This window comes from Gadus macrocephalus, chromosome 10 (assembly GCF_031168955.1).
Source record: "Gadus macrocephalus chromosome 10, ASM3116895v1".
NCBI classification, from domain to species: Eukaryota; Metazoa; Chordata; class Actinopteri; order Gadiformes; family Gadidae; genus Gadus; species Gadus macrocephalus.
In genome coordinates this window covers 13549750-13569742 of record NC_082391.1, presented here as the reverse complement: position 1 = coordinate 13569742, position 19993 = coordinate 13549750, and the positions used below count along the sequence as shown (strand labels likewise).

Here is a 19993-nt window from a genome sequence, read left to right as displayed (position 1 = left end):
CACACACACACACACACACACACACACACACACACACACACACACACACACACATATGCTGTATATGCTTGCATGTTACAGAAAATGGAATAATGGCCATTGGCCATTGGTTCGAAACAAGCACATATGGATATATACTAGGGGGCGGGGGGATCCTGAACAAAAGCTCATTGCTCCACATTGATTGATTCTAGTCCCTCAAAACCCCAAATGAGCATGAAAAACGCCACAAGCAGTTTAACTGACTAACTTAATATCATATACCACTGAACAAATATTATGGCAACAAAACCGCAGGCCTAGAGAAAGATAATAGGCCAAAAATACAGGTATCTCAATATAAGTCGTTATTGCTGAATCTACTACATTCTCCTCTGTGGACCAACGTAGTCATACTAAATTTTGGTGTGAGACTTTTAAAATAAAATGATATCTGTTAAGGTTTTGCTCCACTAAACCGCAGAAGATCAGGAGCGTCCCTGAATCCGAATGATGGGTCCTTAAAAATGGCCAGTAATTATTTTGTAAAGTTCTGTATTTTACTCTATTACTCTTTTATATTTGTTGGGTTGGTTATTTTCCTTTACAGTGTAGTCATTGAATTGCCTCCCAACATTTGATCACATTGCTGTGTATTGATAAATGTGTGTGTGCCATTTATATTCCATTGTACGACAACAGAAGCTCACAACTTGTAAGCTAGTGAGCGAGCCGTAGCAATTTGTGAAAAGCATTAGGGGGGAAAAATGCACCACACAGCGAGAAAGTGGTTTAGAGTCATTTCAACGTTTTCCAACTGTGGCTACAGAGTTCTCGATATAAACAGAAAAACTCCTTTAGCACAGGGTTACTATACATGAGATTTTCTTTTTTACATAATGGTAGCAATTTATTGTAATTTGAATGTTTGGGCATGAGACGTTGGGCATTTTTTTTTCTTAAAGCTGATTTGCCTAGCACATTTCCTACTCTTCAAGTACAGCGATGAACAAAACAACGTTTAGAAGTCGCTGGAAACTCATTAGTGGCATCTCCCCTAAAGCCGACGAAAGGGAGAGAGAGCCATAGAGAGCCAGACAGAGAGAGAGGCAGCAGGAGAAGGAAGGATTAAAAGAAGAATAGAGGACGGTGTTGCTCTTCTCCTGCATGTTAATTTGGGCAGGCGGTCATTATCTTTCATTAGTGTTCATCACAGCCGTCGGATTCATGGCATTCAAATCAAAATATCTTTATGGGACACAGACTTAAGGGCATTGATAGCTGAGATATTGTCTCTATCCGATAGAAGGAGAGAGGTTGGTAATTAAACATACTTTAATACGACAGTAAATGGGTCCAAATGGAACATGGACTCGAACAGGAGTGGCTCTTATTATTCATTTTGGATCCGATCCATTTGACCCTGCCAGAGGGCCAGTATAATGCATCATGTTCTTTCTAATCCAATGCACTTACTAAAAGGAGAATAAACCGAGTTGTACGTCATTATGATTGTTTTGTCCAATATTTTACAAGTCTAATATACTTGAACCCAATAAGCAAGCTGTTTACAAAATATATACCAGCCAAATATTGTGCTGATTAAAATCATTTGTGTGTGTTGGGGCAAGATGCGAGATGTACCTTCTCTGCTTAAGTAAATTAAGGTTTCCTTGCAAACCTTGGTCATTAAGGCTAATCAAACATGAATGGGATATTAGACCGAGTTGTATCAACAGAGCAAGACCTGCAAATTACAATGAATTACACAGGAGGACAGGCAAACATCAGAGCAATGCCCAAGAGATTGCAAGGTAGGTAGGTAGGTAGGTGTGCGTGTTTCTAATGCTAGCATGGAAACAACCCAGGGGACGAACTGCAATCATTTCCGATACGGTCTTCAAACACAAATTAACCACTTTGTCTCCCTCCGGTGATGGAAACATACACTCAACTGAATGAAATTTGGAGCTGCACCAGAATCGCTCACCAAAACATATCTTCGTACCAACACAGCCGAGGGATGGCTCCCTGGCTGTGAGGCCAACCATGATGCTGCAAATCAATCACCCAACCCTGGCCGCTCATGGGCCTGGGTGGCGTTTGATTTACCCTGGCTGTAACTCCTGCCATTATCTGAATGCAGGCTCAGAACACAGTTTGACACATTTTCCTAGGTCCGTGGTATACTGGGTGTGTTGCATTTGATCAATACATGGTCGTTTAGGTTTCAGGCCGAACCCCTGGTTGAATACAGCGCGCGCGTGCGTGTGTGTGTGGCCAACACAGAGCTTCATGAAGTCTACTGCTCTGAATATCCTCATTATTCCTAAAACTCTCCGTCCTTTGCTTATCTGGGGTCTTGTATTTCATGCAGGGCTTAAAGGGGTAGCTGTTGGAGAGAGATACAGACGTTCTAGGACTAGAACTGTGGCACTGCTGGAGGTTGATAGTTTAAGCAAGAAAAAATGGTCATGCAATATTTAGGTTTAGTCATTAGCTTCTGTATGACCGTGTGTGTGTGTGTGTGTTGGTGCATGTCTGTGTGCGTGCATTATGCGCTTATTGTGAGTATTCCCCCTCAGGGTTATGTTGTTTGAGATTGCCTGTTTAATAAGTGACAACATTAGATGGTTTTAATATTCACTGTGGGTACACCCCAACCCAATATAGAAAATGGTAAAAAATGTATGCACACAAAGAGGTGAACACACACACTTGTAATTGGCAGGTCCTTGTAAGCCCTGCATAGATAATAAAGCAGGTGATTAGAGGCAGCAGCAGACCCTATAAAGACAGAGAGCTCCTTTATGGCTGCCGTTATCAGAGCCATGGACACACACACACACACACACACACACACACACACACACACACACACACACACACACACACACACACACACACACACACACACACACACACACACACACACACACACACACACACAGTGGCAACCCGTCTCAGGCACAGCGCCCGTGGAGGCCAAGGGGGCAGGTTGTGGAGGCGGTGTACCACCGATTCTCAACAGATGGCGCCAGTAAGAACATTGGTGCCAATCATTGAAATGCGGAGCACCTGAGGAGCAGGTGGGGAAGCATGCTTTAAAAAGCATGCTTCCATACTCATTCAAGGGTCTCCCTGATCCACACACGAGGAGAGACCAGTCGTCATGGGTGAGGTGAAGCCACCCAACGGAACCAGTCGTTTGGACACTACCAGAGTTGGCTTTTGCTCTATTTTTGTACGAGTTACTTTTTGTTTGATTAAAAGTGCCTTGTTGGCTTTTTCGTTCACCCTGTTTTTTGAGCGTTTATTGGACGGGCGGTGCACTCACCACGAGCCGGGTTGCCACAACACACACACACACACACACACAGGCACACACACACACACACACACACACATTATCAATATATATCCAGATAGGTTTTTCTAGTATAAACACCCGTTATTGTTCTGCGTACGAGAGCATCTTTGTATTTCCACTAAGTCAATAATCCGAGGTCGGCCTCCCTTCATTTTCCAGCTCTGGCCGTTTTCCAAAGGAAGACAAACAACAATATATTTTGTTTAACCCACATCAGGCCTATGTGTTCACTGTATCCCAGAACAAAACGGAAACAATATAAGCTGTTATGCAGCGCTAACTCGCATTCTGCTCTTTCCTTGATAACTCAAATATGAACATAATATTGTAGAGTCTCAAGAATCTTATTAAGATGCGAGTCATGGACTGAGCGGACTGATGGTGTTTCTCACAGACAAACAAGCAAATGCTGTAAATATATGACACATACAATGCAGCACTTGGCTCGCTAAGAATGCTTTTAATGAGATACTGACATTCACTGAATACCTACCGCCCCCCCCCCCCCCCCCCCGGTTCAATATATCGATAGGGTATATCAATATTTTAAGATATTTTTTTTCAAGCAATATATTGAACCTACCCCCCCCCCCCCCCCCACCCGGCTCTATATATCGACTGATTTTTATTATTTTTTTCAAGCGATTTATTGAACTTACCCCCCCCAGGCTAGATATATCCACAGATCTTTTTTTTCTTGGAGCGATATATTGAACCTACCCCCCCATGCTAGATGTATCGACAGATATATATTTTTCTAGCAATATTTTGAACCTACCCCCCAGGCTCAATATAACGATAGATTTATTAATTTTTTCAAGCGATATATTGAAGTACATCCCCAGGGTCAATATATTGATAGGTTATATCGATATCTTTTCTTTTTTTCAAGCAATATATTGATCCTACTCCCCCAGGTTAGATATATATCGACAGATTTTCAAAATATTTCAAGCGATATATTGAACCTACCCCCCTGGCTAGATATTGTCACAACCCCACTGGTATATCAAAACGGCTCTCTGTCTAGGCAAGAGTCGAGACACATAAGTGGTAGCAAACCACAGCTGGCAGGCAACTGGCTTCCGGCCACGTGAGAAGTGACTCACCTGGGTGCCTGGCGATCTCTGGTCCTTCGTTCTCTTGTTGAGGGATAGCCCAAGCGTTGGGGTGAACGGTAGCCTGTCCCGTTCAGTTATTGTTTGACGTATAACGTAGACAGACACTTGACAAACATTGACGACAAAGGGGCGGTCACGTTGGCCGTAGGAAGCCTTAATTCTGGTATTGTCCTTGTATGAGGGCGAATAGGCTTTACATAGTCTTATGGTTCATGAGTGTCTTGCCACTGTCACACCAAATTTGTACCGGGTGCTGTCACACCAAATTTGTACCGGGTACGTAATCCATACGTAATCCATTCCAAACCTGCCTGGCAACAGAAGATCGCGTCGAATAACGTAGGAAGTTTCAAGAACATTTGCGAACTCGTTCATTGAGCGCGACAAGACAGATAACACTTATTTTACAAATTAAATTTTTTAGCGTTCCTAACTTTATATTTGTATTGTATTTAATTGTTTAATCGCATTTAGCTAGTAACCTGAGTGTTTCGCGTGTTGTGATGACCACAGGCGAGGCTGTGAGCGAAGTAAGCTTGATAGCAGGTTTATTGGGTTCCACAATCGGACAGGCAGGCAAAACTCAACCGGAAAACACAACAACCAAGACTCCCGCCCGGAAGGGAAACCCCCGGAACCCCCTCTCAGAAGGCCCGCCCCTTCCTCACAAACCCTGTGACGCTACATTACCCCCCCTTCACAAAGTTCCTCGCCCTGAGGAAACACAGAAAAAAAACAGCCCTCAGAATAACGTAACTTCTCTTTAACATAACGAGCTTCAACTCCCCCCACATAACAACAGGCACAACGCTGAACAACATTACTAAACTCATCCTACAGATAGCAAACAGTCTTTTAAGTGCCCTGGTGGCCCCCTGGGCCGTCGAGAACCCCCTCCCCGGGACTCTGGTGTAAAGGGTACGGGGTCTTCAGCACCTGGGAGGGGAAGGGGGGACGGGGGGCAAAGGGTATCGGATACAGGGGAGGGCTGGTTATCCCCGGCAGCTGGGGAAAAGGCGTCAGACCGAGGCCCCGCCGGTGTCGCCGGGGGGGTGGGCTTTGAGGCGGCAGGGCAGCAGCGAGGGGTAACGGGACCCCCTGGGCCCGTGGGGAGGCACCCCCTCGGTACGGAGCCAGTCTGTCTCTGTGCAGTGCCACCCTTCTTCCTTTAGGTGGTAGGTGCAAACGGTACACCACCTCACCCAGCCTCTCCAGAACTCGACAGGGGCCAACCCAAGGACTGTCCAGTTTAGGGCATCTCCCCTTCTTCCTTTGGGGATTGAACACCCAAACTAGCTCTCCCGCCTGGAAATGCCGGCCTTTGCTTTTTACGTCGTAATTTCTTTTCTGCCTCACCCCTGCCCTCTGCTGTTGCTCCTGGGCAAATAGGTGGGCCGACTCCAGGCGATCTTGGAGTCTCCTGGCATACTCAGGGCCAGGGGAAGAGTCTGGGGCATCTGGTGGACGACCGAACGCTAACTCCGCCGGGGTACGAAGCTCCCTTCCCAGCATGAGAAGGGGCGGCGTGCATTACGTAGACTCCTGCACGGCGGTGCGGCAAGCCATGAGAACCAGGGGAAGGTGGTTATCCCAGTCTCTCTGGTGCTGGGAGGTGAGGATGGCCAGCTGTTGGCCCATGGTGCGGTGGAAGCGCTCCACCAGTCCATCACTCTGCGGCCTCTGGGGCGTGGTGCAGGTCTTATGAAGGCCCAAGCGCTCACACATAGCGGAGAACACCCGGGACTCAAAGTTTCTCCCCTGGTCGCTATACAAAGTCTCTGGCACCCCAAAACGGCTGAACATGCCCTCCAACAGGGCGTCGGCCACGGTCTCAGCTTCTTGATCTGGGATGGCATAGGCTTCGGGCCACTTGGAGAAGTAGTCAATGGCCGTGAGAACGTAGCAGTTGCCACGGTCTGAGCGGGGCAGCGGCCCCACTACATCCACCGCCACCCTCTCCATAGGTGCGCCCACCAGAAACTGCTGAAGGGGAGCATGTGAGCGCCCGGTGGGGTCCTTCCGTGCGGTGCAGGGGTCACACCGCCGGCAAAAGTCCTCGACATCCCTCCGGGACCGGCCCCAGTAAAAACCCTGGCGTAGGCGTCGGAGTGTCTTAGCAACCCCAAAGTGCCCCGACCCTGCGGCTCCATGCATGGCCTCGAGCACTGCCCCCTGTAGGCCCTAGGGAACCACAACCTGCCACCTCTCTTCGCCCGTTGCCGGCTCCTTCCAGGCCTGCTGCAGCACGCCCCGGCAGAGGCGCAGGACCCCGAACTTGGCCCACAGGCCCTTGACATCTCTGGAGAGGGCGGCCACCTCCTCCCACGGTGGTTTCCGCTGCGCCTCCACCCACTGCAACACCGGCTGAAGGTCGGTATCCTGCTCCTGATGCTTTCTCCAATCGCCTCCATCTATGGTCTCCAACCCTCGGCAGACGACCTCCAACTGCTGCACCGCGGCGCATCCCTCCCCCTCTGCCTGCAGTTCTCTCTCAGGGGCCTCCTTCCTCTCGCAGCAGCGACACCCCTCGGCAGCGCAGGGCCGGCGAGAGAGTGTGTCGGCGTTGGTGTGTCGGGCTCCAGCCCGGTGTTCCACTCTGAAGAAGTAGGCCTGGAGTTCCTCCAACCACCTGCCCTTCCGGCTCTTTGAAGGTCATGAGCCACTGGAGAGCTGAGTGGTCGGTCCTCGCTGTAAAAGGCAGGCCGCAGAGGTAGTACCTGAAGTGACGGATGGAGAGCACTACGGCCAAGAGCTCTCTGCGGGTAACGCAGTAACGCCGCTCCGCCTTGTTAAAGGCCCGGCTAAAGTACGGCACCACTCTCTCTTCAGGCCCCACTTGGGAGAGCACCCCTCCCACTCCGACGCCACTAGCATCGGTGTCCAGCATGAACGGCAGTGAGGGGTCAGCTGGGGCCAGCACGGGGGACTCGCTCAGGGCACGCTGAAGGCTGGTGAACGCCCCCTGGCACTGCTCAGTCCACACAAAGACACTGTCCTTTTGTAGCAGCCTATGAAGAGGAGCAGCCAAGCATGAAAAACCCCATACAAACTTCCGGTAAGAGGAAGCCAGGCCCAGGAAGCTCTTTAGCTGCTTCTGATTAGCCGGGGTGGGCCAGTCTGCAACCGCCTGCACTCGCTTCCATTGTGCTGATGCCCTCCCCCCCACTGTGTGCCCCAAGAACTGTACCTCTCTGCGCATTAAGTGACACTTCTCTGGGTGCAGCTTCAGGCCCGCTGCACGGATCCGTTCCAGCACCCGGCGCAGGGACTCGAAGGGGGAGTCAAAGGAGCTGCCATGCGCCAGGATATCGTCCAGGTATACCAGGCACTGTTGGCGGGGGATGCCTGACAAAACCCGGTCCATCAGGCGGGCGAAGGTGGCTGGAGCGTTACACAGTCCAAAACTAAGTGGGCTACTAAAACAGACCATTATTCCATTCCATTTCTGTTTTTCATTGTGGATTTGTTTCCTTCTTTGTCTATCCTTATCTCAAAGACATCGTGACAGGAAGAGTTTACCATGCAGAGGCCAAAGAACACCAGGGACATCAAGAATCAGCATCTTCTGGAAGTGTGGTGCATCAATCTGAACCTGGAAGGTTCAGATTGAGGCACCACAGGCAAATAATTAAATGTTATTCATATGTGGCCTGGTGTTAGATTAATTGAAATGAGACTGAGATTGAATGGGTTAAGAGATGCTATGTATAAGGTAGTGTCAGTATGTTGTGTTAGTGCAGTGGACAATAGTACAAACAGTGTTAATATATTCTACATAGAGAAGACAGACAGGTTCAGAAAATGATTTATGCCCTAGCGTTCAGATTGATTTAACTCCTCCTGAGATGAGATAACAACCAGCCTCATTAATCCTATTCTTAGATCACAAAATATCTGCCACTTTGTTAAATAAATATATTTCCCCATATTGTGCTTGTTTTGTTTTCATTTTCAACTTTACCTTAAGGTTTAGTCCAAAAAATCCCTATACCAAGGATATTATTTCAAGTTATCTACTTTTCTATACATATATTATAAACGTATAGCTTAATGTTATGGGGATAAAGTGAATAATAATAAAAAACATTTACCAGTTAGTAAATGCCTGCTCACCTATCTATCTATCTATTACCTATAATCTATCTATTATCTCAATTAAATTAAGGCATTTAATTAACAAAAGCTAGTTAGACTATGATACACTTTAAACACTCAGTTTACTAGCTAAATTCGATTAAACAATTATGTACTATACAAATATAAAGTAAAAACAAGTGTTATCTAGCAATCCGTCATCTGTATTATGTTATTTTGTCTTTGGTAGTGATGTGTCGGTCGCGAACGATCCGGCTCAAAGAGCCGGCTCTTTGACGTGAACGATTGGAACCGGCTCTACGATGGGAGCCGTTTTAAGATCCTATTTGGGAGCCGTTTTTTTTTTCTTCAGTTTTTCGCTCTCTCCGCCTCCCTGTCGCTGTGCTTGTGCTCTGCTTTTCGTTTTTTTTCTCCTGCGGTGCCTCGCTGTCTCTCCCCCTGCCCTCCCCCTCCCCCTCTCACTCCCTCTCTCCCCCCTCCCCCTCTCACTCTCTCTCCTTGTGCGTTCTGCCTGTGGTAAAGCAGAGTTTTTTTTTTTCCTCCGTCGGTGCCTTAATGTCTCCACTGCCCTCGTGTCAAGCGTGTGCTCCACACATCTGACCAATCACACGCAGCTTTCAATTAATAATGTGCCGGGAAAACACTGAAAAAAAAGTTTCTCTCCACTTATTTTTTGGAAACCGCAGGCAATTGGCCAAGCTGTATAGCGTTCGTGGGCAGGTGTCAATGCACAGTCACGCACGCAGCATTCAAGAAGCACACACGGCATAAAGAAGGGGAGTCAGTGTGACAATTGAATAGGCCTGTGTGATAATGAGTGGTGACAGAAAACGGAGCAAAATCTGGACTCATTTTAATGCTACGTCAGACTCCACCAGGGCAGAGTGTAGACTCTGCAAAACCAGAATATCCTATCGTGCAGGCTCCACTAACAACCTGCACAGACGGAAGTGGTGCTATTTAGTAATAAAGGTTTTATTCATAAAGCATTGTTAAGCTGCATTTTTACTCATAAGTGCTTAACAATGTCAATAATGAAACAAAATGTTATAAAATTAGGTTTAAGCTATTAATTAATTAATAATGTTAAACATGTGTATGGGGAGCCGTTTGGGAGCCGAAAGAGCCGGCTCTCCACAGTAAGAAGAGCCATTAGAGCCGCATCTCGCAAAGGAGCCGAAAATCCCATCACTAGTCTTTGGCAACATGAGCGGGAATGTTTTTTGAAACCTGCCTTGCAACAGACAACCCCTTACGTAATCTGTTGTTCGTTGCCTGGCAACTGACAACTAATTACGTACCCGGTACAAATTTGGCACTGTCACACCAAATTTGTACCGGGTGCCAAATTTGTACCGGGTACGTAATCAGTTGTCCGTTGCCAGGCAACGGACAAGAGATTACGTAAGGGGTTGTCCGTTGCCAGGCAGGTTTCAAAAAACAATCGCGCTCATGTTGCCAAAGATGAAATAATATAATCGGATCGCTAGATAACACTTGTTTTTACTTTATATTTGTATTGTATTCAATTGTTTAATCGAATTTAGCTAGTAAACTGAGTGTTTAAAGCAGGTTTCAAAAAACATTTGCGCTCATGTTGCCAAAGATGAAATAACATAATACAGATAACGGATCGCTAGATAACACATGTTTTTACTTTATATTTGTATTGTATTTAATTGTTTAATCGAATTTAGCTAGTAAACTGAGTGTTTAAAGCAGGTTTCAAAAAACATTTGCGCTCATGTTGCCAAAGATGAAATAACATAATACAGATAAAGGATCGCTAGATAACACTTGTTTTTACTTTATACTTGTAATCCATTTAATTGTTTAATCGAATTTAGCTAGTAAACTGAGTGTTTAAAGTGTATCATAGTCTAGCTAGCTTGTGTTAATTTTATTTCCTTAATTTAATTTAGAGAATAGATTATAGGTAATATATAGATAGATAGATAGATAGATAGATAATAGATAGATAGATGGGTAGATAGGTGAGCAGGCATTTACTACGTTTTTTATTATTATCATTCACGGTATCCCCATAACATTTAGCTATTACTGTGTAGGGAAATAGCTAAATGCAATACAATACAATACAAATATAAAGTTAGGAATGCTAATAAATGTAATTTGTAAAATAATGTCGCGCTCAATGAGTTCGCAAATGTTCTTGAACCTTCCCACGTCATTCAACGCGATCGTCCGTTGCCAGGCAACGTTCGACACGATCGTCTGTTGCCAGGCAGGTTTGGAATGGATTACGTATGGATTACGTAGGCGGTACAAACAGGCACCCGGTACAAATTTGGTGTGACAGCACCCGGTACAAATTTGGTGTGACAGAGCCACTCCCACAGTTACCATGACAACCAGTTACCCACCAGCTTAACATTAGCCAACAATAGGATCGTGACAATATATCGACAGATTTCATTTTTTCTTCAAGCTATTTTTTCAATTTACCCCCAACCTATATATCGACAGATTTTTTCTTTTTTCTAGCGATATATTGAACCTACCCCACCAGGCTAAATATATGGGCTATTTAGATCTTGTTGTTTTTCAAGCAATATATTGAACCTACCCACAAGGCTGAATAAATCAATAGATTATTTAATTTTTTTCAAGCGATATATTGAAGTACCCCCACCAGGCTCAATATATCGATAGGGTATATCGATGTCTTTTATTTTTCTTCAAGCGATATATTGATCCTACCCCCCTAGGTTTAACATATTGATACGCTATTTTGATGTACTTTTCTTTTCTTCAAGCGATATATTCAGATGTGGTTCCTTGCCGAGCTCACCAGGGACGAGCATTCATGAACGCGTACAGTGCACCCTCACATGCATGTCTTTTCTAAAGTGTAGGCCTACACAACTTTTAAAAAATACATAGGCCTACTCGCGTGACGCATCTTGTGGAGGTGCATTAGAGTATAACTAAAACAAACTAGACACTTAACAGTGTCTCAGCAGAGCGCAAATGTGCAGACAAAGTTCAACTTCATTAAGTAAAGTTCATTCATGGTGCGTGCTGCTTAAATGTAATGAATGGCAAGGCGGCAACTGACTAGAAGGCTCATTTGCTTAGAGCTTTAATAAAATGAATTCACTGCGGGTCTCCTGAATCTGTGCAAACTAGTGCAGCACTAAACAGCATTATCTACGTGATGCGCTATGCATAGAGAACAAAATTTGCAACATTTTGCAACAAATTCTAAATCTGCCCATAAATGTACGCGTCAGAATTTTGCGGTTTTCACTGACTACAATATTGCATCTGTCAGTTGTCAAATTTGCTGAACAAAATGTTAAACTTCAATAATTGTTCATAGTCAACTTATATAGTCCATTTATTTAAGCTCTCAACAGCATAACCATAAAGCTTCGCCACATCGGCGGGAAAACACGGCACACACAAAGTACATCCATGGAATCAGCCGTTCAAAGCCAGTCTGCATCAATCGTATGACAACTGGATGGCAGGAGATGTGGACAAGGAATACACCGCAGGGGGGAACATGAGAGCCCCAGCTCGCGCATACTAGTAGCCTGGGTGCTTTAAGCGTGGAACAAGTTGGATACGGAGCGGGTGAAAAACTCCTTAAAAGTGTGGGTTTGTTTGCGTGTATTTGTGTGTCACTTAGTGCAGGCTCGAACAGAGTCTGTTCGAGCCTGCACAAGAGTTCAATGTTGTCATTAGCTGTTAAGTCTTTCTGACCAATCGCAGTACAAGGCCGCCCTGGGCTGTACCACTTCGGGAGGGGGCGCTTACTCCCCTCTAGACAAAATCGAATTGGTTGCGACGTTGACAGATCGTATGTGTTGCGTGTGTTGAGTGAGTGAGAGGTTGCGGTCGCAAGGCTCAGGCTGCTGGATGGCGCTGCAAGGAACTTTTATTCCCAAAAGATCCGGGGCTATAGCCTTGAATGCCCCGGTCTAACGACGCGCCTGCTCAGAGTACTTTGATTTTCCACCAACTCAGTTGCACAATTAGGCTGGAGTCAATAACCTGCAGGTTGAAACATCTCTCAGTAGCCAACATGCAGAAGCACGGGACCATGCTGTCTGCTTTGTGGATTTTGCTTCTCCATGTTTCTCCTGTCAGATCCATGAAATTTAATCTTTTCGGTAAGTTCAACAACAATTCCATTACTTCAATTGCAAATAGATCACCTGATAAACTAGTTTCTTCTCTTAATATTTGTTTTGTTCTCTTGTTTGATAGGCCTAGTGTGAAAATCTCTCAAATGATCACCAAATCACTCAATGATGTATTACATTACAGGCGTTTCATTATATAGCTGTTGTTGCCCAGCCTGTTCATTCATCCGTTTTATTCATTCATAACGTGAAGTGTTGGGATATTTGCTGTCTCCCAAACACAAACTCAATCATATTTGTGCACCAGAAAGCCCGTTGCAGTTACAGCCCCTGCCAGAGGGGGGTGCTGCAGCACCCTCAGCACACCCCCTTCCCGCATCCCTGCCGAAGGGCGGGTTGAAGACCGGTCACCTGGGCCAGGTGAAGGTCTACCCTCACTTGGTAGGGGGAGCCGTGTGTCACAATGACTGGGATCCGCCCGCGTGGACGGTGTGTCATCAGCTGCACTCCCAAGGAGCCATATTTGCTGCCACTGGAAAGGCGTTTAACGAAGGTGGGCTTTTCTGTTCAGAGATTAATTCTCCACTGGGGAATGAGGGGTTGGGGGTGAGGGGGGCGCAGCAGATTTAGCAAAAGCAGTTTTCACAGTCATAGAGTTTAACAGTGAGTGTCCCCTTTTTTAACAACTCTGGTTCCGAAAGTCAATATCCCATTCATTTTCTCTCTTCAGAAAATTACGGAAATAGCCTGCCGGAGAACTGTCTCCAGTACATGGTGTGGAACTTCCAGAACCTCACAACCTCCAGGGCCTGGTCTTCTGTGTCAGCGAAACTGCTGGAGGCCCTTCTGTCTCGCTCTGACCTGGTGGTGCCGGACGAGACCTTCGTCCTTGGAGCGCTTGAGGACTGGATCTCAAAGTTGAACCAGACGAGCTGTAAGAAGCAACAGGCCGCCTTGTTGACCCTTGTCCGCTTCCCTATGATCCCCGCTACGGATCTCTACAAGCTACAGTTCACCTCCGCCTTCCTCTTCACCCATAAGGCTCTGTATCGGGAGAAACTTCTGAAAGGGTTCGCGGCTCACTTGCTGCCCTTCGGCATTCTGAAGAACAGAACCACCTTCCAGAGAAACGACCGGGATTACCAGCCCAGGATTTACACCGGATCGCCGTGGAGCGTTGCTTATGGAAACTCGTCGAGACCGTGGACAAGTCAAACTCACATCACACCTGTCCACACCAGCGCTATCTTGGAGGAAAAAAAGGTTCACTGGCAGCTGGACCTCTTCAACAATCATAGCGACTGTTCCGACAGTGGCGTGCGGTGTGATTCACTGCCTGCGGCCAGAATGACAATGGCCACGTACAACTTCCAGTACCAGGAAATCTTCCGCTACTGCAACCGTCTGCTGTTAAGCTGCCAAGGAAGATTCATCCACGTCATGGACTTCAAGGATAATCTCGCTTGTGTGTCCTGTATGCAACGTACCCCTGCAACGTACCCCTGCGCCGGTGGAAGGTATGACTACCACTTTGTGGTGAGGCCTGAAAACATTTAAGCCGACCGCCTCTCGCTGGTTGTTGGGGGGGGGATCGTGGTGGTGGGGAATGTAAGATTGGTGATTGGCCGCCATAGTGGTGTTTATATGCAATAGCCTTTATGATTGCTGCCTTTGAGGGTGACGGTTTTTGCAGAGTCTGAAACTGGGTTTGTTCTTGGTTTGGTTTTTGCCTGCCTCTGGTTACTGGGATAAAACCCTATTTAACTCATGAGAAAGCCAACGCGGCCTTTCAATGAAATGCATCAAGATCTCTTAGTAAAGTAACTCTCATTAGTATGTTCATGTATGCTTTGAAGGCTTCAAATAAAAAGCAATTTAAATAAATCTGTCTTTATTTTCCATCATGCACCCCATGTACATTTGTGTTACAATTTTAAGTTTTAATATACAAAGATGTCCTGACATGCAATTTACTTGTTAGCTGCAAAAGTTTATAATTTTTGCTAGTCCTCGCATGCGTGGAGAGGGGGGATGGAGTGGACGAGTCCACTTCAACTTCTGAAAAACATGTTGTCCCCCAAATATAAATTCAATCTACATAAATGATGTAATTGAGAGCATATATTTAATATAGGCCGACTCCACTTATGAAATATTTCACACATAAACATAACACTTTTGAGCAGTTTTGTATATGTCCCCCATATATCCTGCACAGTGGTTTGAACAGTCGCATAAACAATTAATGGTGTCTTATGGCAGCTCATTTTATATATACGTTGGTGATATTATTGATGTCCTTCTCTGAGTTGTAATGAGATCAGCGCCCTTGATCCTTAGAGTACTAGTTCCTAAGTAATCACTTTGGTAATATAAAATAAAACTGCGTTCAACACACATGGTATTCCACTTTAAAGGGCCCCCTTCATAACACCAGGTGTGAGTGAGATAAGCCATCAAACGCCGTTTGAAAATCTGCCATGACTGAGTGATATCCCCACTGGGTGTGTCCACCTAGATGTATGAAGTATGTAGGTTGACACTTATTTCTGTCACTACGGCACAGAGTAGGGCAGATTGTCAAACGGTTTGTAATGGCTGATCACACTCACACCTGGTGCCTTTTATGTCACATGATTAATCAAATTAATTGACGAGAAAGGTTCAAATAATAATCAATCACACAGGTGAGTCCATCTTGAACTCCACCCATCACCTGAACTATTCTCCCGCCCCAAGCAGCATCCAAACGAATCAGTCACCATGTACAGTCCACATTTACAAAGAAAATGAACATGCCCCTAAATCAGGGATGGGCAACTTTCATGATAAAGAGGGCCACATTTTTCATCATAACCATCAGAGGGCCACATGACTGCACACTTCAACTAAACGTGAGCTGAGAGAAGCTACACAATTTTGTATTTGGTAAATATGATTTCCTGTATTCTGGTGCATTTTGAGGATGGCCACTAACTAAAAAATCTTCCAGAAACATAACCCATGTACGGTATTTTAATTGAACCAACATACATTAATTTCATGTTTTCCATGCTCAAACAGCCACATGAATGGGTAGTATTTTTATCAGTGCAAAGGGCTCACATACATCATCATTCAATGATGTCACAAAACTGAAAAACAGTGGCCCAACATTGAGTGCAACAACTCAATGAACTCAAACCCAACAAGTATGATATTCATTACAGTTGTAGTAGTTGTAGTGGCGACTTAAGTGGATATCTTTAATGACTGATATCGTTTCTAAGCAAACTAGACGCATGGGTTTGCCTTTGAATTCTATGAATTCTTCTCATCTTTCTTGACCGAGTTTTCTGTAACTCGATCAATTATTATTATTTTTTTGATATTTTAATTATGTGCGGGCCTGACTGAGTGAGGATGCGGGCCGTATGCGGCCCGCGGGCCGCCAGTTGCCCGTCCCTGCCCTAAATGATCATCATGATATTCGGCGGCCGCTTGAAAATTTCTGGTTAATTACGAATATCAGTCCATTTTTTTATGCCCTTACATAGTCGAGGGCCTTAGGGCCCTTACATAGTCGACGCATCGCTACGCATACGCGTCCAAAAGGCTACGCGACGCGACGCTTCGGTTACGGGAAACAGTTGCTCAATAACAGACTGTTTATACAAAACCCCCCCCCCCCCTTTGCACGAAAGGTCGAGGTCCAGCCGGAGGAGGAGGAGGAGGTGGTCTCGGTTTCGTGGTCAAGCCTTTTTCCCCTGATGTCATGTCGAGAGGGTGTCTGTTTGTTTGGAGGTGCAGACAGTTCAACTTCAACTACATAAAGTAAAGTTCATTCATGGTGCGTGCTGCTTAAATGTAATCCATGACAAGGCGGCAACTGACTAGAAGGCTCATTTGCTTAGAACATAAATAAAATAAATAGCTGATTTGTGATTGGTTGCAAGGAGTAGAAGTGGCTGACCGCCCTTCCTATGGTTAGCATGGAATGGATGATTTACCTTGCAACAGTGAAACTGAATTATGATTGGTTCTTTTTTATTCTCAAAGGCGGCAAAAGTGAGCGTTGGCTTCTTTGTCTCCCTTCAGTGGCTAGCCCCGGACATAACATACTCAGAGTAACGTCGGTTGGCCCTCCAGCCTTACAAAGCCACTTGGCAATTTTCCTTCAATATTTCCAACATTTGCATGTAATTATTCAGGATTAAACACACATTGAACATAGATAATTTTCCACAAATAAATTGAAATGTAATAATAATTTCATCATCACGTAAATCTTTTATTTAATTTTTGACAGTCAAGAGTAGTCGTTGCCCCCGCTGCCTGCTAACCCCCCAGGCTAGACAGATTTGTTCTTCTTTTCTAGCGATATATTGAACCTACCCCCCCAGCCTCAATAAATCGACAGCATTTATTTTTCGTCAAGCAATATATTGAACCTTCTCTCCAAGGTTCAATATATATCTATATGGTATATAGATTAGTTACTTTTTTTAAGCGATATATTGAACCTACTTCCCTAGATGCAATCAACACAGTCTCACTCCGAGAACGTCAAATACCGACTGTTGGCAAAGGCCCTTTAGCGTCGGTGACTGACGGGAAAGGTACCCTTTTTATTCGCTCGGTGACGGTAAAGGTACCCTTCGGCGTCTTCTGCATACGGAATGGGGGGTGCCTCACTACGTCTCTAATAGACGCTGTGAGCATCTTTCCTATTGGATAGTTTTTAGGATATTCTTCTGTGAAAATGGCGGACATACTTTTTATCCTGGGTGGAAAATATGATATTTTAGCATAGTTAAACCATTAAAAGTGCTTATGTAAACATTTTTAGCGAGAAATGTGCATTTTAATTTCATAATCGTCGTTCGGCGAATGTGAAGGATGTTTGGTTTGATAGATATGACGAAGAATATTTCATCGGGCGATAATGGCCGGCGTACAGGCATCCCGGGCTCACGAAAATAGGTGACACTGTCACGTTATTTAATCTATTGAAACGTGATCAGGTACACGTATTTCTAAATGTTCGTGTCAAAAAGCACAATTTTCAAACTCATGCATATCAATTGGAAGTATTTGTCGTGATTTGTCACTAAGCACGACTTCCATCTAAGGTTCTGTCCGGGAGCTTTCTCCCGATTGTCCCTTAAGGAGCTCCGTACAGAACATTTATTGTTAAAAATTGTCTGTGATAACTAAGAATATGACAGCTTTTCCAGTCTCACCAATATGCGCACAGATCGCACGGTTTGACACTTTCAAGATGCGTGCAGTAGCCTACATACGCCCAATGACCATTTCGTGTGCATACGATACGCAAAACCCAGCATTAACTACTGTGGAGGGCGGATACGTCCATTTCGCGTGCATATGTGCATATGATACGAAAAACCCAGCATTAACTGAATGGGAGATGCAATATTTTAGGACATATTCACCATTTAACGTGTTTCTAATGACATTTCTAGCGAGAAATTTACTTTTCCCTTGAATAATCCTCAGTCAGTGAATGTGTATGATCTTTATTAATCTTTATTATCTGAATGGGAAATGCAGCTCACGTGTTTCCTGCTTTTGTGTTATTAAACCGTTACTTTATGTAACTTTTAATGATATCATCTTGTTAGAAACACGTACGTTTTCGTGAACACTGGATTACGTCGCATTTCAACATAAAATAGCGTGTTATACACACACACACACACACACACACACACACACACACACACACACACACACACACACTGCATTTCGCTGCCAAATAAATAAATACTAAGGCAGAATAAAGAATAAATTAATTCATTATCATTCAACTTCAACATGCGTTATTACAGTATAGTGGTGGAGGGATGACGTGTGTTGGCCAACCCGGAAGTGAGCGTCGCCCTGGTTTCCCTTGACAAAAAGCCAACGGGTTTTTCCATTTGATTTTGGATTATTGCAGAAAAATTAGCATCTTTGAAGCACCTCCTCAAAAACTGAAAATAAATAAAAATAACTGTGCTCCAAAGAAAGAAATGTAAACCAATGCATTCCGAATGGGAGTGTTTCTCCGATTTTTCCATGCTACACAGAACGAAATGTACACCCATGCAAATAAAGACTTCATGGTCATAATCATTTAAATATCATTAATCTCCTGAGGGTGGTATTCTATTTTTTTCAACGGGGCTGAATCCAGTCACTTGACCGTCATGGTTGCTATGGTGGTTGCTATCCACCAGCCCCTCTAATCCTTACATGGCTCTAAAAACCACGCGGCAAATGAGCTGCCGTAAATTGTGTTGTTTTTGTCGTAAACTAGTTAAAAAATAGACGGATATTCCAAGGTATCCTTAAAAGGCAGCTTGGATGTTTTTATTTTCTGCAGTTTAGACTTCTTCTATAACCTATTTTTTGAAAGCAAAACACCAAGCTCATTGATTTAACGAGGCAGGGTTATTTGAAACAATTTATTAAATAAATATTTATGAGAGGTCATTCCTTCTCCTGAGTTTTCTTCCTATTTATGTCTAGTGTACAACCCTACTGTCCACAAGCATCACCCCCCCCTCCCCATATGGATTTGGAGAATTGTTGCCACGTCCCAGTGGTGGAGGTATCATATATATGAAAAAGGGCATTCAATTATACTACAATGATCAATTAGGAGGCCGAAGCCCTAAAGGAAGTGATGCAATAGGTGACTGGGTCGACGACATTTAAGTAAGCTTTACTTTGAGGTCTCTTATATATCAAAGGGGGTCTCATAGGACGCATACGCTTCAACCTGTGGCTCCGGCCCTACAGGAAATGACTCAGCAAGTGCTCCATCTCGTTGCACCTGCACCCAGCGGCTCGCTTGCAAGATTTTGGCCTGAAGTTATTCCCAGACCTACACCGTAGCCATCCAACCTGCATATCTGAGAATCAGGCCTCTCTTTAATAATGACAAAATGTATGAGAGAAATACACATTAACTTTTGACTCATAAGCGGCGTGGTGCCGGCTCCTTTTGACCTTTTGACCCCAGACTTCTGGGGGAATAGCTGAATCAATTCATTAGTCAATCAAAAGCATGTAAATATCTTCCCGGTGGCGCAACGATGCCACACATGAGCATATTCGAACATGTTCAATGGTAGTAATTAGCTGTCGAAATTGGAGGCCTTAATCAATAATGAGCAGCTATTGATTTGCTTCCCGATAGAAATTTGTGACAAATGACATGTTATTTAGCCTCTACACGTTGAGTTGAGTCCAATGACACCAAGCATGACACTCTAGAAAATGGTAACATGTATTTTACATGGTACACCTAGGTCTAGGACATGATCTCG

General features: G+C 44.7%; 1 protein-coding gene across 1 annotated transcript; it reads left to right on the top strand.

Moving 5' to 3' along the window:
• The first annotated feature begins 12542 nt into the window (after positions 1-12542).
• On the top strand, positions 12543-14563 carry LOC132465754 (galectin-3-binding protein A-like). The gene is made up of 3 exons (XM_060062510.1): positions 12543-12704; positions 12985-13230; positions 13408-14563. Exons 1-3 carry the CDS (start codon positions 12617-12619, stop codon positions 14232-14234), a joined length of 1161 nt encoding a protein of 386 aa, XP_059918493.1. The 5' UTR covers positions 12543-12616; the 3' UTR covers positions 14235-14563.
• Positions 14564-19993: the final 5430 nt, after the last annotated feature.